Genomic DNA, 26990 nt, shown 5'->3' with positions numbered 1-26990 from the left:
CCTTCGCACAGGACCGAATGTCAAAGATCTGGGGTCCCTTTACAGTCCACAGGGAGATTACGTTGCGGTGATGGTGATTCCGATACAGCCAATGAGGCTGTTGATGTGAGGTCGTTCCGAACAAAGGGCTGTCAGCCCTGAATTCTTCCTCGGCCGACCAGTTCTATTAATGGTGATTGACCCAGACCGATCCTGGTCTTGGCTACTCGAGCAACAAAGAAACCAGTTCCACTGATGAGGTACGGTGGTCGCATGAACCGTGCCGGGTGGCTGTGAACTCGGTCTGGGGTAACTTTACACCTCTGGACAATAGCAGCCATGGCGGTCGTGCCAACAATCGACGACGCAATGAATTCTGTCGAGTTCACACAAACAGTCCTTTTGTTTGGCCTCGTTGTGTCCTGTTCAATATCTTGTCTCGCCATTGAAGTGAAGGAGGTTTCCTCGCTACATTCTCCTCTGGATCCGACACGGCCCTGATGATGGAGGTTCTATCCCGTCGTGTATCAACGAGCTGCACTGGTTCGAAACTGTGGTATGTCTGCTCCGCTGGTGGTGGATTTATGGGATGTTGCTCTAGTGATCCTTGTACCACTGGGATATGTCCCGACGAGGACTCGAATTCAGCATCGTATGCGAGTGCTGCAAGCTCGTCTTCTTCGTCACCGTCGTCGTCATTGTCTTCCTCGATTCTGAGTGCCAGTGCAAGTTCGGTCCTGAGCACAGCTATCAAAGTGTCACCTTCAACGGTCCTACAAAATTTCCCTTCATCAAGCCTTTCAACTCTGTCAACTTCTACGGCATCGTCGAGCGCACCCACTGCCAGTGCAGAGAGTTCTCAATCCCCGGCGCTTCCTTCGCCTTCCGATGTCGCGGCGAATGTGGCATCTCCCAGCAAAGCCCCCATGATTGGAGGTATAGTGGGAGCACTCGCGGCGCTCATTTTGCTCATTCTTCTCTGCTGGAGCTGTTGTTGTTCGCGCAAGAAGAACAGACTAGGGAAATCATTTGGACCTGCTTTTCAGCGCTTATCCAAGAGATGCTCAAATGGCCGCGAGAACTCTTCGCCAACCAAGACGGAGCTTTTCTTTCTTGAAAAAAGACCAACTAGACCGATGAATGGTGAATACCTCCCACGAAGAACAGACCTTGTCCCAAAAGAAGACACTGACTCATTCTCAACAGATTCGCTTCACAGTCATCAGAGACCTCTTCCACCAAATAATCCAAGCGAACAAGACAATACCTCAATGACCAATCCCACCGCAAACTCGGCCACGACTGCTCCAACTATCTCTTTCAACTCATCTGGGTTTTCCACTCTGGGCTCGGGGATTCTCTCCATTTCGTCTGATGGCTTCGTTCGACTGCCATCTCTACGAAGAGCATCCCCACCCGGTGAAATGCTCGGGACAATACCTCGGAGCAATCAATCCGCTGTTGAGCTCTCAGATACGGGTTTCTACAGACAACGCGCTGAACTATCCGCCCATTCACAAAGAGAGCTCATTAATGTCCCTCTGGAAAACAGACGAGGCGCAAGTCCGCTTGCACAAGATTTCTTGACTGAATCGAATCATGCTACTGCCACTGCGACTACTGGAAGATCCAGTCCTGAAGGCCTTGTCCTTAACTCCGCCAGTGCAACAGATCATTCCGAGGTAGAAGCCGCATCACTTACCAATCGAGAGACTGTACGAAAGATTGTGACTCGCGAAGGTATCGTTCTGGGCTCAAACCTCGAACAATATTCGCCCGTGGTTGGCTCTGGATCGGCGCGCACGCCATCCGCAGATGGCTCCGGGAACCGACATGTCTTGAGTTTTATGACATTTGGTGCTGAAAATTCCGGCATTCCAGGGGCTCGGGAGACGCCTCGTCGAGCCAATGCCCGATCTCTGGTGACTGGCACTTGTACAGGGGACGAAGTGGCATCCCACACAACCGCGGAAATTAACAGAGAGGGTGACAATGCTATGGGTGACGAGGCACCACCGGCGTATGAATCTGGGGGAGTACCGCCTCGTCAGAAGGAGAAGTCTCCGTCGGGAACCAGGATGAGGTGGTCATTGGAGCAGTGAAAGGGTGTGGAACTATTAGCACTTGTATGATGAATTTCTCTCGTGCGCTCCACTTTTGTATACTGGCTTTTTCCGCGTGACTACTTTTTCTGTTCTGTCTCTTTCTTTTAGGTTAACAAGCAGTCTAAATTGAATTCGATGCAGGCACGTTGAAGAAATAAGGAATATAAAATTTTTGTCTTTCCCCCTCAAAAACAAAAAGAGCAATACACCCGAAATGCTTGAAACACAAAACCTTGCTCAAGAATGTTCCCTCAGACAGAAAAAATAAAAGCAAAAAACCCCAAGCCTAATAGTACACCGGATATTTTGGATGAAATTACAAGAGTTTCTTCAACACGGCCGTTTGCTCCAAAACGGCACGTTTGCTGGTACCACCGATGGCGTCCTTCAGCTCAACTGCTCGCTCATAGTCGAGGCAGGCTTGAACGTCCTCGTCGAAGCGAGCATCCACCGTCTTCAACTGCTCGAGCGATAACGTGTCCATGGGGACGCCGTGTTGCTCTGCCAGCTGCACGACGCGGCCGGAGATGTGGTGGCCCTCGCGGAAAGGCACACCCTTGCGGACCAAGTAATCCGCAATTTCGGTGGCCAGCATCTCGGGAGCCAGAGCGGCGGTCATCTTCTCCGGGATGGCCGTCAAGGTGGAAAGAACACCGGTGGCGATCAGAATGCTGTCGCTGACGGTCTTGATGTGGTCGAGCAGAGGCTCAATACTCTCCTGCAAGTCCTTGTTGTAGGTGGTGGGCAAGCCCTTGATGGTCATCATCAGACCGGCCATTTGACCGAAGGCCCGACCCGACTTTCCTCGGAGCAGCTCCAGGCTGTCCGCGTTCTTCTTCTGCGGCATCAATGACGAGCCGGTGGAGTAGGCGTCGGAGAGACGGACAAACCCAAACTCGAGACTGCTGTAGATGATCAAGTCCTCGGCCCAGCGAGAGATCTTGAGCATAAACGAGCTACCCCACTGCATCGTCTCCATGGCGAAGTCACGATCACCGACGGAGTTCATGGAGTTGTACAACAAGTCGTCGAAGCCAAGCTCCTTGGCCATGGCCTCGCGGTCAATCTGGAAGGGATTCCCGGCTAACGCGCCACACCCGAGCGGGCTGCGATTGACACGGCGGATCACCTCGCGCAGGCGCTGCAACTCACTGGCAAAGGCAGTCGCGTGCGACAACATCCAGTGGGACCAACGGACGGGCTGAGCCTTCTGCAAGTGGGTATAGCCGGGCATGATGATATCAATCTCCTTCTCGGCCCGCGCGATGGAGACCTTGATCAGATCGGAGAGCTGCGCGTCCAGCTTTCGCAGCTCGTCACGGAGCCAAAGTCGCATGTCGGTTGCGACTTGCTCGTTTCGCGAGCGGCCAGTGTGGAGCTTTCCGCCAATCTCCTTGCCGATGATCTCGCTGAGTCGGCGCTCGTTGGCGGTGTGGATGTCTTCGTCGTTCTCCTTGGCTTCGAAAGTGTTGGTGCGCCACTCTTCCGCAATCTGCTGGAAGCCACGCTCGATGGCGGCGAATTCTTGTTGGGTCAGAATACCGGTCTTCATGTTGGCACGGGCAAAGGCGATCGAGCCGGCGATGTCTTGCTTCCACATGATGCGATCGTAGGGTAGGGATTGGTTGTATTGCACCATCAGGGGATCAAGACCCTCTATTGAGAAGAACCACCCAATTGGGCTCAACGTCAGTCATTCTGCCATGAGATTACAAAAATTGGCGCCCCAGGAGGATAGCAAGGCACAGAAGGTAGAGAAGGATGCTGAGTATTCAGTACTTACGGGTGAACCGGCCTCCCCAGAGCATGTTCTCGGCGACTCCCTTGGAATTGCTCATTGTGATTTGTGATTTCGCGTTCAGCAAAAAGAAAAGATCAATTGGGCAGAATGGGAAAAAGCAGTGTGAAGAGATGACCACGATGGGAGGGACACGCGATAATAAATAGGGAGATGCAGTCGACGATGACTCGAAACGAGTCGTTTGCTTCTGTTGGCTGGCCCGATTATCGGTGCGCTAGTCCTATTTGGGAAAGATCAACCCACAGTGGAGAAGTCCCCCAGCAAACAATCGTCGAGCTTTTCGACTGATAAACAGACCATTTGGACCTCTGGAGTCCACGAAGACTCAACGAAGTGGAGATGTGAGAATTGATGGGCGTGAGTCATCAATCATGACGCATCAGGGTGCGAGAAAATGACCAAATGTTTGTGTGCGGGACTGGTCTGCTGCCACCTATTCTGTAGGTAATTCCTGAGAATGTGGTCTACAAACTGTACACATACTTGACCACGCCGGCTGCGTGAGGAGGTTGAAACACTAACAATTACCTCTCTTGCCTCCTAGAGAACTTATAGATGGACAATTCTGTGGGTGTGTAGTACTTTTCAGGCTGAACCTGATGGAGTAAACACCCAGGAAGCGTTTCGGCCATTAGGTACATGACTCCCTATATAGGCATAATTGATGCATCTCTGCGTTTAGGAAGCCAGAGCTGCGAGCTTACCTATCATTGATCGCCCGCTGAAGGAAGCTGACGGGACCGAGATCGGACCAGATTGAAGCAATACATTTCTATCGAAGCCAACTCTGCAAGGCTCAACAATCAAGTTGAACTAGCCGGATGGTTTATGCTTTGAAATTGGAGTTTCTCAATGATTCAATCTCGGGATGATGGATCAGACTTAGGAAGTTGACTACCTCTTAATCTGAGAAACACAGACGTTGAAAGTGGAGCCTGGGTCTCCGGTAGTTCTATATCACGGAAGCAGAGCACGATAGAGACGATGCAGTGGACTTCAGGTGGTTGTCTCCCGCCCGCCCGGCGTCTCGTCCCAACTAAAGCACCAATCTGCTCTCAATGTCATGCTTGGCAGCTCTAAAAAGAAAAAAAAAATTTTGATTGGACGATCGTTTTGTGAACATTAGCTGAGATGATAATTTAAAGGTCGGCGAAGCTGGATGAGCGGCCGATGAAAACTTATCAGAGGCTCCGGACAGTAGGTGGGCACAAGATACATGTAGCGGCTCTCTTCCTTTGACTGGGATCAACCAAGAGGTAAACCTGAGGGATAACTATCTACATACAGGGCCTCCCATGTAGGGCTGGTGACAGTGGACGCTTATAGCCGCCTCCTGCAAATAGACAGCACTAGATGTACCCCAGAAGTGGACCACATACCTAGTAGGTAGAACAAAAATATAGCCTGGAGTTTCAAACTCCGAGGGGGAATTCCCTATGGGTATTTTATTAACAGGTGGGGCCATGGAAAAGACTGGGGTAATATCTTCGATCTGTGAAACAAGATCGCAAAATCAAGCGATGTTCTAGTCTAGCTGCGGTGTTGAATCGATCTTTAGCTATATACAGTACAAGGCATCCGTGGGATGCCCCTTCCTCATAATCATCATCTCCGTCATCTTGTGCGTTGAGTATATACTCCCATGCTGCGCCAAAGTCCAGTACAGCAAAAAATAAAAGTGATCAATCAATCGATGAATCAATCAACAACTTCAATAATCGCCCAAACAGCAGTCGTCAGAACTTCACCTCCAACCTTCTCCATCACCCTTCGACTGGCCCAATTAAAGCCCGCAACTTCGGCATGAACCCAGCCCTCCAGGGCCTGCACCATTGCTTCATCCTCTACACCGGCATTCTTCGCTCCAAAGACCCCATCTGGCGACATGCCCTTCCGCATGACCTCCTTGGACAACGCCAAGGCCAGACCTCGGCCTCGATGCTCAGGCTCAACAAAGAGAGTCACAACGGCGCCATCGACGCCCAAAAATGCCCAGGCAATGGGCATCTCCTCCCTCTCCTCTTCGGCCGAAGCGTGTTCACTCGCAGTCTGCGCCGCGGACGCATTCCCGTCATCGTGGTAGATAGCAACGCTCGGCAGCGTCAACAATTGGTGTCGGGGCCGGGGAATGATGGTCCGGCTCTGCACCAGATTCAGCTGGAACGGAAGAACGCCAATGCGGCCCTGGCGATCGTGGTACCTGTACCCCTGGGGCAAGGGAGTTTCGAACTCCACCTCGCGGTCAGAGCTGAACTTGGCTCTGGGGAAGTAATATTTGTAGTAAGGTGGATTATCATAACGGAGGATCCGCAGACCGGGAATAGGATCGGGATCAGCCCCGTGAATGGATTTCCCGTCGAGGCTCACGCGTGGAAAAGTTCCAGACTGGAGCAACAGCTCAAACAGACCTGTATGAAACGTTCCGATGAGAAAGGCGCGCGGATCCGGCGGTGGAATGAGAGAGGCGCCAGCTGAAGGAGACGATGAAGGCGTCGTCTTCGTGGTGGTCGCTATCATCGGCTCCGAGGCGGATGATACCGAGCTCGCATGATCATATGAAATGGAGGCCAGATACTCTGGGAGTAAATGGGTCTTCAGATACGAGAGAAAGACCAATAGTTGATTCTGAACGGCCTTTAGCCTTTCCGGGTCTGCGGAGAGGGAAGCCACAGCGTATTTTGGAATCCGCTGAGCATTTCCCGACTGAGCGTCACTATCCGTGTGGTTCTCGCTCGTGTGGGGAGAATGCGTCGGAGCGCCGTTGCCATCCCGATCGGCTTCAGCGGGCTTTGCAGATTCGCCCGGACCCGAGTCTCTGGATAAGACATTGGAAACAGGATCGATCTGCGGAAGAAAAGTACATTCTGCCTCCAGGCTGGAGTAAAGGATGATCTGAGTCTCACGGCCACGGAAGAGATCCACATGTGCAACCAGCCACGGGGTTGTGGTAGTGGACGGGGCAATTGCAGAACCCGATGCAGAACTGAGATGAGCGTCGGGCGCAGGGGATGCAGGGGTTGGTTCCGTCGTGGACGACGGCCAGGATGAAGATGGTGCGGCCGACAATGGGGATGGGCATCCAGGGGTGGCACCTGGCGGGAAAGTCGCCAGGATTCTGGCCGTGGCGGAGGGATATGCAAGTGAGTGTTGAATCCGTCGAAGCACGGGACTTGCGTATGGCATCTGTCGGACCAAATGGGGAATGATGGACTCAGCCGGATGCTCATAGAAAGTACAGAGCTCCGTTTCGGGTAGAGTTGGAGCAGGCGCCATGACGATGATGAGACCCTCTTTCAGAGTGTGAACCTTTTGGGTTGCTTGTTCTTTTTCCTTTTCTTTTTTTTTGAGGGGGGGTTGGTGTTCTAGATCGTCACCGTAGGATGCAGTATCACGTTCAAATCCCGATGCTGCAACGAGGCTATGTCGTCTTTCTGCCAAACAGGCTAAGCTGGCTCCTCACCCCTCAAATCAAGCTTATGTCTTCAAGATGCGGGGAGAACACCCAGGACCTTGGATCTGGGACGTGTCAGAACCGCATGGGAACCCAGCAATCAGGGTGACTCGATCTCCCCGAATGGGGAATTGAGACTATTGGAAGGAATGCGGGTCTCGGGGAGTCGACCAGGTGATCGAAGCGGCAAGGATGGGGCGCAGACACAGGATCGCACGGAGGTGACGGATGGAAAGCAAGTGGTGATCGTCGATGTGTGGATGGTGAGAATGAGCATTTAAGAAGGATCACAGAGTGGAGCCCCGCACGAATCGTTTCGAAGGGTTCCTGGAAGGCTAGCACCTGTGAGCTGATGACACATTGTTGTCCGCACGATTCGACCCCTATGAGTCAAAATCCAGGAACGGACATCTAGTGGAGTTGGGCAGTGCACTTTATTGTTATCCGACGGGGGCCAAAATGCAATCATAGAGACAGGAGTAAATAAACTTCCGTTTTTGTCGCCTCGACGGGAGACGTGATGGTAGGACGGAGAGACATACCTTACACCATCTAGCACGACTGATTGCCGACTCATGCAGATCATGGGACTGCTTTAGGATTCAAGTGATAGATCTCTACGAGGAAACTGTTATGCCGAAAATCTCGATTATGAGATCAAAATCTACTCTGAGCATCATGCAAAAGGGGGGGGGGGGGGGGGGGGGGGGCGGAGTTTTAACCCATCGCCTACGTATACTGTGCCCCGTCTAGGAAGGTGATGCTAATGGGAACCATCCTCACATTCAACACTAGCCTGTTGCGCACTAATGTTGTGAGATCCCATCATGAGCACGCCGAACCCACAATGTCAGTGTGATAATTAGCTTGCCTAGATTGATCCTCGATCCGTGGGAAAACACAAAGTGAAAAAAATATATATATAAATAAAAAAAAAGTAAGAAAAAAACCAGAACAAAAGTAAGCAAAGATACCCAGCTCCAGGCGGAACAGGTGTGGATTGACATGCCATCCCAGTATTGAAGACTCTTTTAACCGCCGGCATGGATTTCAAAAAAGGGTCACCCTTGTGATTCTCTCTGGCAACGCTATTCCCCTTCAGGGTATTTGTCACGGTTGGTCTGTGCCTGTGGCGGTGCGCGACTATTGATTTTGACAAGTCCCGAGCCCAGTCACCACTGAGATCTCCTGGATTGCGTGGGTGACCTCAGGCAACCTTTCAAACGAGCTCCCTTCACTCGGCAAGGGAGATGGATGTAGAGCTACTGATCTTTACCTCTTCAGGAAAGTTGTCCTCGATCTCCGATTCCATCGAGACGAAATTGAAAGAACGACGAAGCCTCAGTCCCATGGCCTAGGAGAGTGTAGAAAAACACATCAGGAGACCAGCGATCGATGATTGATCGGGGTTTACTTAGGGAAAAATGTCAAGCTAGTATGACCTATGTAGGGGTCCCGATTCACAAATCTATGAATTAGCTGGCCAGTTTGAAATTCTGCTTTTGTCCCCTGGGCCGTTACAGATAGGTATGTGGAACCTTGTCGATTCGGGAGCGTTTTGGTGAGAGCATTGAAGAATATAAAAGTATGCAGCCAATTCAATTGCAGTCACTTGGTCAGCTGCTTTAGCTACCTAGCAGAAATAGGGAGACTTTTAACGAGGCAAAAACAACGAAACTAATAATCGAGAGAACCGGCAGTAAATGTAAAATATCATGTCTCATCACCAACGCCGGAAGCTACGCAACTAGACTTCCAGGGTCATTGGGGTAAATCTCTCTTCGCCCAGCGAATTCGCAGTCCCATTCCAGCCTGATCCCGAATCCTTGATCCTAGCCACGCGAACAATCCTGCCCAAAGAGCTGCAGTCTCTTCAACATCACAATTAAGGACCAAGGCAGAGGGAAGTCTGTTTCAAAAGGGGGGAAAAACACAACGCAAAGTCTCACCATGGACTTCGCGCACCGACCATCCAATCCTCCATCGCCAGCCACTCGCTCCACCGGGCCTCAGCTGCCCGAAGTTCCTCCTCATCCGGATCCCGTAATGGTCGAAGAAAAGGCGTCTGCTCCTCAGGGAGTATATCATAGGCCACCTTAGTCTGTGCCCAGCCACAGCTCTTTGCTGTGAAAAGATAGTTTAGACGCTCTTGTTTGTGAATCACGCCCACACCAGCGGGCCAGTCTGGCCCGAAGAAAGCGCCCATGATGAGTGGAGTGTCTTGGGCGGTTGCGATCAGTCGGCGAACATAGGGTCGTAATGAGATCTGGGTGCTGGATGGCTGCTGGCCTGCCGGAGGGGACGATTGTGAATCCTGAGAGCGAGCTTCGGGTCGCTGACAAGGAAGACGAATGTTGACAAAACTGGCAATGGCCTGCACGGTAGGTGTGTGCTGACTCGTGTCGACAAAATACTGCACACAGTGATTGTAATGCGAATACCACCCGGTGGTGTCGAGATGATTGGGGTCCAGATTGTCGGAACTTGTGGTTGGAATTAAATTTGGTTCAATGCCGATCATGTCAGGATTGTGAAGGTCGGCATTGGGCTCATGCTTCTCGGATGGGCGCTCAGCACCGGGAAAGAAGCAGCCTGAATAAATCAAGATCTTAGAGTCCATCACGATGGAGTATGTCGCTCGGAAGTGGAAAACAACAGCGATAATGTGGGATCAAGCACATGAGCAAGATTAAGATAATAAATGCGCATGTAGAGGGGGGAAAAAACGTCCCAGCCGCAGTTGGGACCATATAGGCGGATTCAAGCGGACAGAGCACCAGAAGCATCTCGTGTCAGGACCGAAAGAAAAACGTGCACCAAAAAAAAAAGAAAATAATAGGAGAAATGGGGGAAAAACAGAAACAACCAAGTGAAACTTACTTTCCGAGGGGGGATCGAGCTGCTCGTATGAGCGAGGATCGTGAAGGTTCATATGAGGTGTAGTGTTTGCCCAGGAGTCTCTTCCAGTGGCGTCCTGCATACTTAGTGACATGGTCGGAACCGTCACCGATAAGAAACAAAGCAGGGACAGATCAAAGTAGAAGGCCCACGAACTATGTGAGTCTTGAGTCTATGATTTTTCCTTCCTTTGCAGGATCAAGAATAGGTCCCAGTCGGCACAAGTGAGACAAGTGAGCTCGGCGGGAAGTATTCGCTGCTGTGATGAGAAGATATGCATGGAATTTATCTCGACAAAACGAAGGAGCAGGACAAGAGGGGGCAGCCGCCATGCAGACCTTATACTGGAGATCTAGGGAGGCCATTGAGATGAATAGTCGGCCCGACCGAGAAGGGGTGGTCGATGAAGGTCGGTGTGTAATTATTGTTTCCTAATTCAAATCCCCCATCTGTATGATCAAGGGCGGGCTCCATCGAGGATGGAGGGGGGTTTGACGGGCAAGTGTGGATCTGAGCAGGGGAACGAGAATCCGTCTGGTTAAAGTCTATCATCGGGTGAGCCACAGACGCACCAGCTTGAGCCACAGGGTAAAACCTTCGAAGAGAACTCCAAGTTTAGGCCTAAGACTGAGAGGCTAAGAGTCGAAGTCGAGCGTTAAAGTTTTACAGGAGCGGGACCAAGAGCATGACGCAGATCGCTATTGTTCATGTTAAGACTTGAATCTGCACGTCCATGGGTTATGACTGGGTGAAGTACTGATTTTATCTGCAATTGAACAACTTGAGCAACACACTCCTGTCGCTTCGTACAATTTCAGGTATACCAAGCTGCATTAAGTGCGTAAGCGTTGAAGGATAATTCATCGTGACTGGGCGGCTGGAGACGAACCCGTGATTGTCCACTAACCACATCAAGTAAGATATGTCCACCAGTGCACCAGCCACGGCGTGGCCGAGTGGCTTAGCGGCTGTCAGGATCTCAACGACAGTAAGGGTTCACTCGCAAAAAACAGCTAATTCTCTGTCAATGAGAATAAGTCGAGATTAAACATTCACATGAATATGCTTCTTACGTTCGAGCGAAATGAGGGGATCTAAATCCAGTGAATGGATAGTACAAGCATCAGCATCCAGGGGGAGAGCGGAGTGTGGCTTTCGTAACACGGGAACTTTTGACGGAACTGCAGTTGTTTGGGAGTCCAGGTAGAAAGGGGGAACAAAACCTCAGGCACCACAGCATCTTCGGCACGGATGATAGACGGCCCGCCGGGTGATGTCAATCTGTCGGCGCCTCACAGGGTGAACCTCTCGATTTAAGAAAGTCACCTGATATTTTGACTCAAGACCGTTGGCAAGTGTCTTGTTTGGGAGTCATTCTCCGAGCGATCATGGCCTTTGAATATTGAGCAACAACTCCATCATGGGTCTTATGTCCATCTGTGTGATCACCGCCCTTCAAGACCAGCCCCGACCGGGCACCGCACCAGGTCGCCATTTCCTTTACGAAAGCTTTCCATTTCTCGACTCAGAGGCCCGCCCTGATCGTCGACGGAGCACTGACGAACCAGCCCTGGTCCTTCTCTCGTCGGTCTTCTTCGTGTCTCCAGAGATCATCCCCCATGAGACGAAGCCCGAATCCCCGACGAGGAACTTGAATACTCGGCGGTCATGAATCATGTTGCTATTTCCTCTTGCCTGTCGCCAATCACTCCCAAGGAACCCAGATCAATCCCGATTAGCGTCCCAATAGTCTGGCTCGGATGGACACTAGCGCCATCCCGACTCCACGAAAGTCGATTCCCCTCTCCCCCTCTGATTGCTCTGGCAGTCTGGAAATGTTAACCCCTGCGCTGTGGCCACATAGAGAGTCACTCTCAGTCGGCCTCTGAAGAATGTCGGGCAGACAACCTAGACGCCGAGTGGTAGTCAACTTTACAGATCCCAAAATGATTTGGAAGGTGGAAAAGACCAAGCTCGGAGGGTCTCCGCCTTTGGCGAGAGGGGGAACGCCCCTCTCCGCAAGGCCATTGGTGTACCTGGAGCGATCGGATGGTGCCTGGTGAGCGATCTGCAGGCCTGGCAAAGACCAGCACCAGTGAATGATCAGGGAGAAAGCATGTCTCCGTGCGCATTACCCAACCCCTCGCGGGGTCAGGTTGTAGGGGAGTTAAGTTTGCCAGTCTGAATTCTAGATGGACTTTGTAGCGACACCATACTGCTGGCCAGTCCAGTCTGCGATTCTATGCACATCTAGGGAAGTGGTCCATTTTCAGAACCTTGAGATCTGACGGCGAGCTTCAGCTGGAACGTGTGATCTTTGAGCATGGTGAAGTGGTATAATAGTATTCCTTATCATGCGGTGGGAGAAGAATGATGTTCTATCTGCAAGGTCCGACACGATCTTGCACTGATCGCACTTCCAGGGCCGGCCTGGGGACCCGCTACACGAGCCACGAAATATCCCTGATCCGTGCAGCATTGTTGACAGCACCTCCACTACTTGTTTCCGGGATCCATTTTGATGGGTCAAGGCAACTGACCACCACTTCATCCTGACTCGCCCATGAGGTCTCCCTGATCCTTTTCTGATGTTATTCTGATGGCATCTTGACCCGGTGAAAAATTCTCCGACGGACGAGTTCGGGGCGTCGCAAGCGTCGCCCTAGCTCTTCCCGCCCTGTTTGCGGCAGACACTAAGCCGGGCTAGAGTGGCCAGGGTCATGATCTGTCGCAAATTTTTTGAATGAGGCGCACCGGGGGATCGACGGCGATCTTGACGCGTGAAACGCCTGGGCCATATCTCTGTTTCAGTGGAACGGAATCTGGAATCTTCATCCGATGAACAGCCATGGGTAATTTCGATGGACTAACTGCCTCAGGTCTCATTTGACGATAACTTGACATGCTAACCGTGGTTGGTGATCTTTCCTCCACTCCTCACCAAACCCAGACATGATTGTAGCGATCCAGCCCTTGAGTAGGAGTACCGGCACCTAAACTCGTACTCCCACCACTTCGCCTACGCAGACCCTCTTCGCTCAACCCACAGTTTCTGTACTACAGATACTGTAGTATGGAAGGGGGCCTTGATTAGGGAGGACTCGGATCCGACGCTCGAGGCACGGTCCTCGGGTACGATGGGAGTCTATGACGTGGACCACCTGCCCGGCACCCAACATGCTTTCAGGCCACGAGAGACTGTGCGAACCTCCCATCGATAACGTGGCCCGCAGCCCACTGCAAGGGGTCCAATTGACATTGACGGCGAACCATGATCTGGACCAGCAAACAAGCTCCTTGTGCGTCTGTTCAACAATAATGATTGTGATGGCTACTGCACGAGACCGATCAGGATCTCTGTGAAGGATAAGGCCTCTCGCTTCTCTCTCGCTTTCTTGGTCACAGCATCCACATGCTGGGCCCTTTTGCCAGTTGGTACCTGTACCACGTTTTTTTTTATTTCTTTTCCTACGTTGAATGTCTCTTCCCCACTCTGTTCAGAAACAGAAAATGAAATGAGTTTTTTTTGTCATCCATTGCGGTCGGATCAAGTCGAATTGGGTTCAGCCAGCCAATGAGACACCCGATCGGAGACGAGGCGAGATGAAATGCGAAATGAAGATAAATAGAAGAATCCTGGTCACCCAGGGATCATCAGCCCGCCCAATCTTGCTCGCCGAGATCGGGATTTGGGAGATGGAAGGTCTCTAGGTTTCAACCCAGTTGAAGAGAAGAACAAAGACAGAAACAAAAACGAAAAAATAAAATCAAATCAAAAATCAACATGTGAAACCGTCCATGCTAACCACCTACCAACTCGAGATGACTGGTCTGCGCCTGCAGAGCCTAGGAGGATTCTGATGAGCATCCGGCACGGTCATGGTTTCTTTTTTTTCCTTCATTCCTGGGGCTGCGAGTACAATTGGGCCCCCGAGCAACTCCAGGACAAGAGTCCAATGTCATGTCCAGATCTCACGATCGGTGCATGCGCTCCACTTTTTCACTGGAATGATGCAATTTAATTCAGGGCATCCACCACCAGACCTTTTTTTTTTCTTTTGCCTAGTTCATGGTTGACGCCTCGACCCTGGTCGTCTCATCTTCTTCTCCACTCCACCGACGTGCATCGATGTGCATGGATCTCGCTTTCGGGAGTCGGGGCCTCCGACCGATCGGCTGCTATCGACGCTCACGCCCAGGCCCTGGTGACTGGCAGACCCAATCATCCTGCTGACAGTCTGGCGACGGGGACACCGCACGAATCTTGATTTCCGACGGCTTGGTAGAGTTGGACGCACTCCAGACAAGTAGTTCTGTCCTCCAACGCAGCAGGTCTCGAATCAGGGCAACAGACAACCATGTGTGAAGCACCCATGGTCTCACACTCTATCTAGCCACATGCTCACCCATGCTCGGATACCGCACAATCTCCTAATTCAGTCCTGGATGGGGGGCTCTTCCCTCAGCTCCACGATTCCATCTATCGTCTTACCGGCGACGGGCGCAGTGATTCCCAATTGATTGGATTTTGATCATGATGGTTATTATGGTCTTACGCTCACAGTTATTAAATTTTAGTGATTTGAATTTTTTGAATTTTTCCTTTTCTCGTAAACTTTCCATTTCCAAATTCGCTGCAGCTAGACCCATGATGCACATCATTCTACGAGTCACTCAATCCTCTTTCACTCTCCACTCTCGCAGGTCCCCGCCTTGTCCTGCGGCTGAGGATCCCCCGATCGTGTCATCGACTCCATCGGGCTGGTTCAGCCTTCCCACTGTCCCGGGAGCACGATCCGATTGAAACATCTTTTAAAAGCATCGTCGCTCGCCTCTCCTCAATAGATCTCCTTCAAGCCCAATCAGTGGACATCTCTCCTCCTCGCAACAATCAACGGTCTCTTGCAAAGATATTCGCCTCTCAATTTTCAATCCTTTGCAGTGCAGCAAGGCGGATCCTCAGATAATCACCAATCTACAACTATCAACCCTACATTGGCCCCCCCGTCCATCAATTATCCACCCCTCCCAGTTCTTCGGTGCCTTGAACAAGACTTGCCCAACCAACACGCTCACACCCACTGAATCGAATCAAACAAAACCCTTCTATCGGACGCCTTTGCCAACTTTTGCATCTCTCGACCATTCGAACGCCGTCCCTCCTCTCATTTGAAAGGGTCTAGCGATCACTACCGGTCCCTACGTCGACAATCCCAGCCACAATGTACAAAACCAACTACGAACTTTATGTACGTGCAGACAAACTCGAGATTCCATCTCATCGGTGCAACAACCCTTTCACATCCAGAAATTAATATTATGTTCTTCCGTGATCAATAGAGCAGCCGCGAAAGCCTTGATAGTCGCCGCTCACCACTCCCCGAGGAACTTCTCTCTCCACTCGCCGAGCTTTATCCGCATGTCGCTGCCCTCCAGCCTCGTTACAATCCCAACACTTACACCTTTATCGGCTATCAAGACACGGAGTACTGGGCTTCTGCCTACACCACTCGATCGGAAGAGGAGTCTTCTCAGTCATCGCGTCGAGGTATGTTCCCCCGCCCATTGCTCTCTATCCTTAGATGTCCTAGCAAAATGATGTTCAAAATATTAATGGTGCTCTTCACACAGAATCATCTTGTCGCTTTGTCTCGAAACTTTCCAAACTTCGTCGCTTCTTGAGACGCGATGATCTTGCCAAACGTCGTCGATCGGAGATGTCTTCTTCCATGAACTAAATTGACGTTTGCACTTGACCTCCCCCCGGGGGGCCTCTTTCTCCGTCTCGGCACATTTTCCTTTGTTCACACGCACATACTCTCTGTCTCTCCCTTTCTGTTCTGCATTCATTTGAAGCCATACTGCGTAATAGCGTCTCTGTGTTCTTGTCGCTTTGTTTTTTTATTCTTTCATCTTTTGTTGACCGCGCTGCATCCATCTGCTTGATTCGTATCGCCGCATCTCATTGCCGACCGCCTTGATCTGGCCCCTTGTCTATCATTTGTCCTTATTTTCTTTTGTTTTGTGATTTTATTACTGTCATCATGTGCGCTGGAGCGATATATTCGGGATTACTGAGCGAGGAGTTTCTGGGCTACTTAGTTGATTTTGCATTTTCGAGGGCAAGGGGACCGGGAGCGATACCGCATTCTAACCGGCTTGTGTACATTTTGGTTTGATCACTTGGAGTATCGGGCTCTCTGTTGACTTGAACAATGGATCATATGATATGTTCCGCTCGGTTCAGTCTGAGATCAAATTGATAAAAGAGATTCGATCAAAATCTTGCTGTTAGCTTCTCCATATAGTTCATTCTAGTCGTAACCCGTTTAGATGCTTCGTGCCCGCATCAATGTGTTTCCTCCATGGGACTCGAAGGATGGACATTGATCGTTTTAAGGTGAGGGTAAGTTCCAATTTCAGTTTCGGTCTTACCAAGATAGATGTAGAAATGTCCTTTCAATAATAGATGCCCGGCAGCCCTTGAAGGCACGTTGCGTCAAGAATAAGGACATGTATCCTATAGTACCTACATGCAGCAAGGACAAACACGCGCCTATCGGTAAATGAATCTCATTAGTTTGGAGGTACCATGAAGATTCTCAAGCAACCTTACTCCTACTATTTCCTTGACCTGGTCAAGGGACCCACGCAACCGGCCGTCGCGAGTTCAAGTCCACTTAGACCTGGGTGTCCCTAGAAAGTACCTCTTCAGCTCTAACCCCGGATCCAATATAGAGTATAGTTATCAGCGACCGGTGATTCCGTCTCACAAAAAAAAGAAAAATAGGGCCAATCTAGCATAAGCCCAAGTCCATCCCATCCAATTCAGGTCAGCCCCATCTTTCCCGACAGTTCGGTTCCACTGGGTACCAATGCCTATCTAGGTAGTGGTGAGAGTATCTTTCCGAGGTTGATTGATTGGCTCTCTTGCCATCCACTTACTACTATATCCACCTCACTTCATTTGCTAGAGATTCCAGACTTCAGGAAAGAAAGAAAGAAATACCTACAATTCGATATAGCTCAACTTCGGTAGTATCCACCTACTTAGAATCCCCCGGCCTCGAGGGCCCACGGGATTCACCTCGGTGAATACGATTTAATTCCCGTACACTTTAAGCAGATCACTGCGGCTCCCCCTGTCATCCATCCGTCTCGTCTTAAAAACCCCCCGTACCTTGAAACCCACCTACTTATTTTTCCTAGATAATGAAGGTTGAAAGGGGTGGGGGGATTGGAGGGCTGGAGCACGTTGCCCCATTCTCACAACTTCCAAATGACCTGTCAGATCAAATCGAAATGCATGCACATACCCCCAAGAACACGGAGCAAAGTGCATGTTTCGTCTCCCAAACCTCGTGTAGAAGCCCGAAATGGAATGAGCTTATTCCTTGCAAGTGCCCGCGCTGTCGGATTTCCATTCATGCTGATAGACTGGCGCTGGTAACATTCTATCCGATTTTCTTTCGACCAACCTTTTCATGCGACGCGCTCGTGTGGGGGGTGAGTTCAGCCAGCCCCGGCTAAGAAGAGGTCCAAGGCGCGGGTGGCGCAGGTGCCCGCTGGAGAGAATACGCGCTAGTAGGGATCGTTGATTACCAAATCATCGGGATGACCGGACCGGGGAAGAATAGTAATGGGCAATGGTCAGGGATCATGATGCATGATGGACTGTTTTCCTTTTTCTGCGATGTTGGATAATTCATAAGGAAATCTTTTTTTTTTAATTTTATTTTTCAAAAAAAAATGGAATAAACAAGTGGAAAGAGAAAGAAGGGGGGGGGGGAATCCAATAAAAAAAGCAATTGCCGCAATTATGACATATCAACAGGCAAGGCACTTTGAGGTCCCGGGGCCTTGGGGAGATAGATTCTAGAAGGTCCCTTACCGAAAATGCACGACCAGTCGGCTTTTTTTTGGACTCGAAGCGTGAGCTGGTCAGGATGGCACGTGCCGTGGCAGTTTGGTATAATCGTGGTGGGTGTGCTATGTGAGCGCTCGCTTTTTCCTATTTAAGATAGTAAGCAATATCTATGGGCGGGCCGGTTTAGCAAGAATTTACGATAAACCCCACGTTTTTGCTAGACTTTCGAATTGAGTCTCCACTTTGTCTGCTCTGGGTATTGAACCGCTGAGTAAGAGGGTGGTAAATATGTATAACGTAATCACGGCCGAACCGGACACACGGGCCGAGCCGGATAACCCACCCCAAAATCGCGTCTTCCTACCACCTACCTAATTTAACAGCCTACTATGCCACCAATTCGCACTAAATCTTCGCAAAAATCGGCCAATCAGGAGGGCAAGATCCTTTTAGCCCTTGACGATATCAAAAAATAGCCGTATCAAATCTATTCGCGTAGGGGCGAAGCTATACGACCTACTAAGTTCTACCCTATTACGATCGCGCTAAGGGTAAATTGCGCGCGTCTCGATATACGCCCAAACGGCCATAAATTAACACTATTAGAAGAGGATTCGCTTACTAAATAGATACTCTCTATAGATTCGCGTAGTATAGCGCCTAGGCCCTCTACTATTCGAGAGATAGCCAATATCCTTCTTGTAGCGCGTAGAACCAATCCCCTATTAACTATTAGCGTTAATTAGGCATCAATATTCGTTAAACGGCGAAATAAGCTATAATCTCGCTACTCAAAGCGATATAAATATTAGCGCGCTCTTAATAAGGATCCAAAGACTATAAAAGAGTAGTTTTTGATAGTACAATATACAATTAAGGAGAATAGGATTCAATCAGAGGATATCTATAAACTTTGATAAGATAGGCTTTGCGATAGGCCTTATATCCTCGCAAAAAGGTAGTTACGCGCGCTAAATACTACGGTCGGCGATCGATTCTATAGCCTAGTAATCGCGAATAGGTTACTACGATCGAAGTAATATACGCTAATAGCTATACGCTACCGCCCTATATTATTTTCAAAGGCTAGGTTTATATCGCTAGGGAGTTGGAATCGTTAAATCTCCCTAGGGATTAGCGAATCGAAGTATCGAATAATAGCTAGACTACCGATAAAATCGGCCTTCGCTAGCTTCAAAAGCTCTTTATTCCATACACTACTTCGCGTATGCGAGGGCGATTTCGGCTATTAATCCTTAATAGCCACGGTAGCTATCTTATACCTCAATTCGATCGAATATATACCGAAAACGATATTATACTACTTTGTATACCTTCGTATTCGTCTCACTTACTATAGCCGCTTAATATTAGGTGCTTTGCAGTACTTAAGCGTGCGTACGGTCGCTTCGTGAGCGACTTAGCCCGAATAGGCTATAATCATATCGATAAGCTTAATTTTCTTGCAGATTATCCTCGCGCGAGGATAGAAGCTTTTCAGCTAAAGATCGTTCAAAGTAGCTTCGCAGCTACTAGTATCGTACTAGTTAGTACCGAAAGAGTGCTTTCTAAGCTAAATATTTCTCTCCGAACGCCTATACTACTAAGTAGCTAGCTAAGCAGCAGATCTAGCCAATTTATACTAAAGACGCCCAAAACAGCGATTCAGCTAGAAAAGCAAGCTTCTATACTTAAAGATCTTCTAAAATAGCGATCGCATAGCCCGCCTATACCGTCAAAACTTATACTTAATCAAATTATTAAAGGATATACGACGACGATACATAACGCTACGCTACTTACGAAGGAGAACGCCGATCTACGCGCAGTAAATAAAAAGAAACGTCAAAAGCGCACTCGATCGACTAGGCAGATTGCACACAAAGGAGGCCTAACAATCGAAGAGGGTCTACAGCTAGTCCAGCAGCCAATTCAGCCAGTAGAAGCTAATAAGGTGTTATCGCATAAAGGGCCCGATTTGCCTAATCAGCCAATTCAACCGGCTAGGAGGGCTCCGCCTACCTATAGTAGATATAGCCAAGCTAGCTATAGGATTACTTCATGTAAAAATCGTATTATCTAGTTGAATTAATAGGTGTTAGTTGATATAATCGAATTTGAAGTTTTGTAATAGGGGTGGGTGTCCGGCTCGGCCGTGTGTCCGGTTCGGCCGTGGATTACGTTATCTCAGGTTCATCTCATCACTTGATTGAATCATGTCTCCCGGATTTTGAGCGAGGAATTTGTTGGGAACTGCCAAGTGGAATTCGAGTGAATACGTATATTCTTCAAATCAATACCAATCCCTCATCATGCTAACATTCCTGTTTCTGATCATTGACCTAGAAATACCATATTACTAGTTGGAAGGAATAACATACGGATTCCACAGAGAAACCCGTTTATGAAACAAGTTGCGAATATGCTTGATTTCCTTTGACGCTATTTGATACCTAGCACAGGCTCCAACTTAAGGTCCCTGGGGCGCGACCCATAAAAAATACCTCTTATGGCAAGGGATTCGGTTAAATGTATATAGCGACGAACTTTCGTCTTTAGAGAAACATTCAGAACTCGGCGAATGATACTCAAGATACAGGCTTCTTGTCCATTGGAATATGTACATCAAAGCATCAACGTTACCAAAGCCGATGCTACAATTCCAAGCTTTGTCCGTGTCGAAGGAACAATCCAATGGTTTCCGAATCAACAATAACCAGTTCCAACTTCAATCTGTACTGACTAATGTATCGTGCTATATCTTCAGATAGATCTTTTCAAGTCACCTAATATTGAATTTATTGAATTCAGACGAAGTGATTCTACAAAACAAGACAGAAAATAAGACCAAAATCGAACTATTCAACCAAATCATCAAGACAATGTCAACCCTCCAATCTTGCAGCAGCCCCTCCATATCTCGACATTGTAATCGACCCCATGACATTTCCAATAGACATCATCAATACCGCGTCAACGAATTTTCAGTCCTCTTGATCCAAGTTCCCTCTCGACGTCATTCTTTCCAGCTCAAAGTCAATCTGTCGCTCAGTCTCAAGCTGGCACGCGTATGCAAGGGCCTTTGCCGCGTCATCAGTGGGTAGCGAAAGCAGCCTCTTGATCACCATGACCCCGTTTGACTGCTCAAATTCGGGAAACATTCCAGCAAGATAGTGGCCTTTCTCTTTGTCGAAGGAGGCGATGTTATTTTGACCAAGGGTCTGGTCACCGATGAGACGCAGAAAGCGAGTGAATTTGGAATCGTGGAAGTCCACGTTTGAGCCAATCGATAGTTTGATCACAGCGTACGTTGGTCTGTACGTCCTCAGTTACTTCAGTCCTTCAACAACGTAGGAAAGCCGGATTACATACCCCATTCCTCCATCCTCGTAGCGGAAGTCGTAGTAGTCGCTCATCGATCCGTATACCCTGGAAGGGGGCTTAGGACGGGAGGCATAAGTCACAAGGGTGTCGATCGTATCTCGGCCTCCATTGCCATAGATGTGGTCGCATTCGAGCATTTGTTCAAGCGAGCTCCAGATTCTTTCCTGCAATGGTGTTTTGGGTGAGAGATCCTTGTTATTGTGCGGAGGCATAAGCGATTGTAAAAATGAAGGGTCCTAGTAAGTCAGCGTATATCGAGAAAGGAGGGGTCCCAGCAATTTGGCATCTGTCTTCAAGGTAGATCTTAACATACATAATCGGATCCAAAAATCTCGTATGTCTCTAGATATAGCCTGTCAATTCCATTAATTATTCAGCAAGAACAGACGGTGAACTTACCATCAAACATCATACACAAGGCCAAAGCCTCACCGGCCAAGATTGTTCTTCCATATCTCCCATTGAGAACAACACCGGCACATAACGAACAGTTTGATCACTTCCGCCCTTGAGCTCCTTTCTCGCAATGTCGGCGATGGTGATTTTGGCACCAGGTGGAGTTTTCTGCGCCGTTTCATCTTCCGCAAAGGCTCTCAGAAGAGAGTGATATCTCTCCTGGGCCTCACGCCAAAATCGGTTCTGTCGAACAATCTCGTACCCAGTGTGCCATGGCAAACCAGCTTGGGTAGGAAAGAGGTCAATATTGTTTATACTATGCATTATGTTAGACTTCATTTTGTTCTCTTCCAAAGTTTGGCGTCGCGCACGTGTAGCCTTTGCTTGAAGGTAGGCGTTGAGCTTCAGGGAAGGTGGGTGAACATAGGGCGCTTTATCGCCGATGTGGTCAAAGCAGTAATTTATTGGATGGAGAGAAGAGCGGTCTTTATCTGCACAAATTTTTTCTGACTTTTTGTGAGTAGGTAGACGAGATGATTTCAAAGAAGCTGAGGCATACCATGTATCTGTTCAGACCGGCTGACGAAATTCGTTCGAGCCATTGCAATAGTAGTCAAGCTGATGCTGAAAGTTGGAATGGTCTACTTGAGCTAGATGAATGATTGAAGAATATTGATACTCGCGAATATGAAAGCATCCCGAGAAACATTCTTGGTGCAATTGCGCTGCTCTTTATATAGCGGGCTAGATCTTCGACACACCTTTCCAGACGATACTCTTAGCATGGGAAGGATACGCGAAATCGGAAGATAATCGAGCAGTGGATAGCGATGAGCCAATTAGTAAAGAATACGTGGTGAACGCGATATTAATGCAGGATAAGGTGGGCCTGGCCATCTTAGCAAGAATTTTACCTTTCTATATTCTTCAAAGAGAAAAAGTTGGCTAGCGAGGTCAACTCAGTATCGATCACTGACATTGACTCCTAAGCTAATGATCCAACGGAGAAAAACTTCTAGCAATATTTGGCTGTTTCTCGAAAAAACAAATTAGATAGGCTTTCACAGTACCGGAGCGGCCCCTTTTGCCATAGAATTTGTGAATTATTCTGAGATGGTCAACGTGACGCCATTTATCGCTGCCGTTCTCGAAAGTCATGCCCACGGTCTTTTTCGTGACGTGTCGAAACCTTTAATAGCGAGCATTGCATGTGAGGACGCAAGTCACTAGTTTCTGGCGCCTGGTTGGCTCTCGCTTGTCTATCAATTCGCCGCGGCCCACGCCCCCTTGAAGATTTGCAAAACTCACTCCGATGGCATCACCAAGATGTTGATGCAGTCGATCGATTGTGTGCGTCTTGTGTTCCTCTAGTCTCTCATTTCAAGTATACGCACGCCTTGGCGTCCTAGTCACAGTAACGCTACCTCACAAGACGCACTTTCGGATCATTTTAGTCAACCACAGTAATTAAGTTCCGATTTCCGGTGACCCCACGCTGGAGGAGTATGAAATGGCATACGGACAGATGAGGCTGGAGGTATGGTTTACAATCAGCGGCTTTTCAGACTCTAGAGATAAGCTGCGCCTTTACTTCTTTCATAGGCGCCCCCTGAAGCAGCATGCCTCATGGCAAGACCATGCGAGAAGGCAGCTCATCTCCTCTAATAAGATCTCTATTTTCCCATCCTTGGACCGGGATGAAAGGAATTTTGGCGATACCCGGTGTATGAAGGTTTTGATGGTGCATGTAAATGAAGTTTCGGTGGACCAATGATCGTGTTCTAACCTCTACAGCGTGCATCTCGGACAATCCCCAAGTGTCACACGAGAGCTTTTGCTGCTTTGCAAGTTACCTGGCACTTGCTGTGTGATGAACACGCCACACTCTCATCCCCCATAGGCGGTGGCAGAGCTAGTGGTTAATAAAAGTTACAACACGCACGCCCGGCCATACTCAATGGCTTATTCATCAGTGCGCCCCGGACTCACCTAGTCAGATCCAGCAGCAGGTCGTTCGTCGGTGATCATGATCCGTGCAGAGGATCGGCAGCTTGACGCGCCAACTGAGTTTAGATTCCAAGTCACTAGTTGGAATCCTCCGCTGGGGCGTCGGCAAACGCTTTCCTTGTCAGGTTCTCGTTCTCAAACTGGCAATCAAGCTGAGTCCCCTTACATGGGCGCTCGATGATCACTATATAAGGTTGAGATACCTCAATGGTTCACGACGATACGTTTGTGTTATGACGACTCGATTCACGCCAGAGACCATATTTCCAGGATGTTGCCATCAGAAAAAGATTCTTTGACCGATTCTCACTGCGACAATGCCTTGGGCGTACCATTACTATCCCTAACCTTTTCGAAATTGCTCCAGGCTGGGTTGGGCGGGTGAACCCGATCAATGAGGGCCTAAAGGAAGCCATTGATGACTGGAACAAAAAGTATCAACTCACTCGTACATGGAACTCGATGCACGGGCTGACCGAGACCGATGAAGATGGGTTGATGACCCCCGGTGGTTGAAATTGTACTTTCAAGCAAATATACCCTTTTTCACCCGAGCTACATGGCCAGATGTGGGATTATGCGAGTTGAAAACTGCGGCACTGGTTATTTCCTGGGTATGCGGCAGAGACCCCAAAACTTGCTTTGAAGCTGATTACTGACGTTTGCGAACGGGGTGCAGTTTCAAGCTGTTGACGATCGTGAGTCGACATCGCGCATGAGCCCTGAATCAAGGTCTACCTGCTCACTTGTAAGATTTAGCCCTTGACACTGGCCATTACCGAACCTCGCCCGAAATCCTTGATTCTCTCAAAGTGGAGACAATCAACTGTCTTCGGAAGAGCCTCCTCAGTGAGCCTGGGACCACCCATGATCTAGTCGCCATTGCTCCTTCACATCCATTCATTCGCTCTTTTTACGAGATCGGCACACAAATTCGTAATGGTCTTAACTCAGGTATATGGCCCACTGAACCCCGATTTTGAATCGATTTTTGCACTAGGGGCTGATCATCCTGGGAGACAGACGTTTTGCAACAATTTGTGTTCAAGCACTTCTACACTTATGTCAACGCAATCTTCCAGTCAACTAGATCTGCCTACGATGGAGAAATTATGACAGTGGATTCTTATATTGAGAACCGGTTGAATAATTCAGGAACATATCCAACATTAGCGTTGTTCGTGTGAGATCGGCCCTCTCGAGATTCCCCTACTCCGAACTTTATCATACTAAATCGACAGCCCAACAGGTATGCGTATCATCTGGATCTTCCCGAATGGATTCTGGAACACGAAAAGATGCAAATGCTTATGCGGCATATCAGCATTATGGTGTCCCTGTTAGTTGATCACAACCAAATACAAAATAAAAAGGGCTATGCTAATCAATCCTGATTTTCAGAGAAAATGACGTCCTCTCACTAAATAAAGAGCTTGTAAGTCGATCCCGTCCGTCGGACCCGTTCACGATGGAGGAAAAAACTAAGAAAAACTCAGAAATCCGGCCACTTTACCAACAATCTGATTCCTCTATTTATGTACCACGATGGGAATACCATACAAGAAGCAGTCGACCGAGCTTTGAACATGGTGTCAAAGTCTTACAAAGCATACAAGTCTATACAAACCGAATTTCTCGACAGTGTCCCAGCTGAGTACAAACCAGCCCTTGAGAAGCTGCTCCTGAGCTTTACGGAATGTCGTGAGGGACTCCTTCTTTGGTCGTGAGCCGCTCCATCCCCCGCAAAGTTTCTATTATTTTTACTAAACCAAATTTTCGAGATTTAGGTACGTTTCGAAAAGATACGTCGATGCAGAAAACCCCGGAGACGAAGTCAAGGTAGTCATTGGCGAGTAAATTGGAAGCAATCGAATGAAAAGAATACCCACGTCTTAAAGCGATGAGAACTTCGAAAGCACCATAGGGATAGGTCTCGGGCAAGATATTCCCAGCAATTAGATGAGTATCTAGCTCAGTCCAGGCTAAGCTTGTTTTCTGGAATACTCTTTGCAGTTTCTGCCGTCGAACACAACATTGTAAAATAAATAACGACAAATAAGAGGATAATCTCAGGGCAGGACACGCTCGAAAGGATGAATGGAACTTTACCATGGATGTCTTTTAGAAACAACGCTCTCGATATGATGATTTCTTTATTCATTCGCGGTGTGCTTTCACGTCTCATGGAGTCAGCCTGTTCGAAAGGTGCACTGAGATTTAGAATCGACCACATAATATTGAATTAACATAAAGTACCGGGAGTCTTAGAGCGTTCATTTTAGCTCGCGGAATCAGTCAATATTAGCTCCAGGGAGCTTAAACTAATACATGAATGATATGAGCCGCAAATAACGAGATACATACGAAGAAAGAGTACATATCTTTCTCTATCAATATTAGCCACTGCAATGCTGAGTTAGCTCGAGTAAATCTCAGCGTAATCAGGAATAAAATTACATAGTGAGTCTGGCTGCCAACTCACGGACTCAAATTGACTTGGTGAGCCTGGGCTGCCTGACACTGAGTACCTTTTATTTGTGTAAGGTTGCTGCCGGTTTCCAAATGGAAAAGCCCCCGCCTGACGTGGAAGAAATTTTACGTTTAATAGCCTAGGTGGATATGAAACATTCTCCAAAGGACCCAAAACGGGCGAGAGAGATGGAGTGTGGTGCCTGTTCGATCGAAATTTTTGAAGCCCTAGTTTGGTTCTTATCTTGACGAGGGCAAGGCTTCATACTTCCCTATGGACAGGTGCTCTCGTACCTCGCGACGCATGAAAAGAGAACGAGTCGCGAAATCCACATACTATCTCATACAATTAGCTTCCGGATATTCGTAAATTTACGACCTTGGAGAATCCTGCAAATTCCAGCTCTTCATTGTTGAGATCGCATCCCCGGTATTTCTCTGGGTGACAGCAGAAGAACAGGTGTAGTACAGCCCAACGTAAGAAGTGCATGCGGCAGGCCCGTCTCACAGGTACTGGTGCATCTCAAGAACGGTAAACGTATATATTATTGAAGGTCAAATACACCATGTGTCATCAACAGTCATATCAAAGATGTTATCGTAGTGGAGTCATTCTTATCGTCTCGTCAAGAA

At 48.7% G+C, this 26990-nt stretch overlaps 7 protein-coding genes across 7 annotated transcripts; 3 read left to right on the top strand and 4 right to left on the bottom strand.

Moving 5' to 3' along the window:
- Positions 1–601: 601 nt before the first annotated feature.
- On the top strand, positions 602–2081 carry POX_g08986 (uncharacterized protein; the record flags this gene model as incomplete). The annotated part of the gene is made up of 2 exons (XM_050117752.1): positions 602–920; positions 1186–2081. The coding sequence occupies 2 exons, from the start codon at positions 602–604 to the stop codon at positions 2079–2081; spliced, it is 1215 nt and encodes a 404-aa protein (XP_049965896.1).
- Positions 2082–2400: 319 nt separating this feature from the next.
- Positions 2401–3922, bottom strand: POX_g08985 (Argininosuccinate lyase; the record flags this gene model as incomplete). Its single annotated transcript, XM_050117751.1, has 2 exons — positions 2401–3740; positions 3868–3922. 2 exons carry the CDS (start codon positions 3920–3922, stop codon positions 2401–2403), a joined length of 1395 nt encoding a protein of 464 aa, XP_049965895.1.
- A 1661-nt stretch (positions 3923–5583) lies between these two features.
- On the bottom strand, positions 5584–7158 carry POX_g08984 (uncharacterized protein; the record flags this gene model as incomplete). Its single annotated transcript, XM_050117750.1, has 1 exon — positions 5584–7158. One exon carries the CDS (start codon positions 7156–7158, stop codon positions 5584–5586), a length of 1575 nt encoding a protein of 524 aa, XP_049965894.1.
- A 2123-nt stretch (positions 7159–9281) lies between these two features.
- Positions 9282–10328, bottom strand: POX_g08983 (uncharacterized protein; the record flags this gene model as incomplete). Its single annotated transcript, XM_050117749.1, has 2 exons — positions 9282–9928; positions 10217–10328. The coding sequence occupies 2 exons, from the start codon at positions 10326–10328 to the stop codon at positions 9282–9284; spliced, it is 759 nt and encodes a 252-aa protein (XP_049965893.1).
- Positions 10329–15456: 5128 nt separating this feature from the next.
- Positions 15457–15972, top strand: POX_g08982 (uncharacterized protein; the record flags this gene model as incomplete). Its single annotated transcript, XM_050117748.1, has 3 exons — positions 15457–15483; positions 15575–15782; positions 15866–15972. 3 exons carry the CDS (start codon positions 15457–15459, stop codon positions 15970–15972), a joined length of 342 nt encoding a protein of 113 aa, XP_049965892.1.
- A 5113-nt stretch (positions 15973–21085) lies between these two features.
- POX_g08981 (uncharacterized protein) lies at positions 21086–22205 on the bottom strand (the record flags this gene model as incomplete). Its single annotated transcript, XM_050117747.1, has 3 exons — positions 21086–21416; positions 21474–21721; positions 21918–22205. The coding sequence occupies 3 exons, from the start codon at positions 22203–22205 to the stop codon at positions 21086–21088; spliced, it is 867 nt and encodes a 288-aa protein (XP_049965891.1).
- A 2260-nt stretch (positions 22206–24465) lies between these two features.
- Positions 24466–25745, top strand: POX_g08980 (uncharacterized protein; the record flags this gene model as incomplete). Its single annotated transcript, XM_050117746.1, has 8 exons — positions 24466–24502; positions 24575–24586; positions 24648–24842; positions 24912–25071; positions 25138–25227; positions 25290–25323; positions 25385–25611; positions 25676–25745. 8 exons carry the CDS (start codon positions 24466–24468, stop codon positions 25743–25745), a joined length of 825 nt encoding a protein of 274 aa, XP_049965890.1.
- Positions 25746–26990: the final 1245 nt, after the last annotated feature.

Source organism: Penicillium oxalicum, chromosome VII, assembly GCF_001723175.1.
Source record: "Penicillium oxalicum strain HP7-1 chromosome VII, whole genome shotgun sequence".
Classification (NCBI taxonomy): domain Eukaryota; kingdom Fungi; phylum Ascomycota; class Eurotiomycetes; order Eurotiales; family Aspergillaceae; genus Penicillium; species Penicillium oxalicum.
This window is presented reverse-complemented; position numbering and strand designations above follow the sequence as displayed.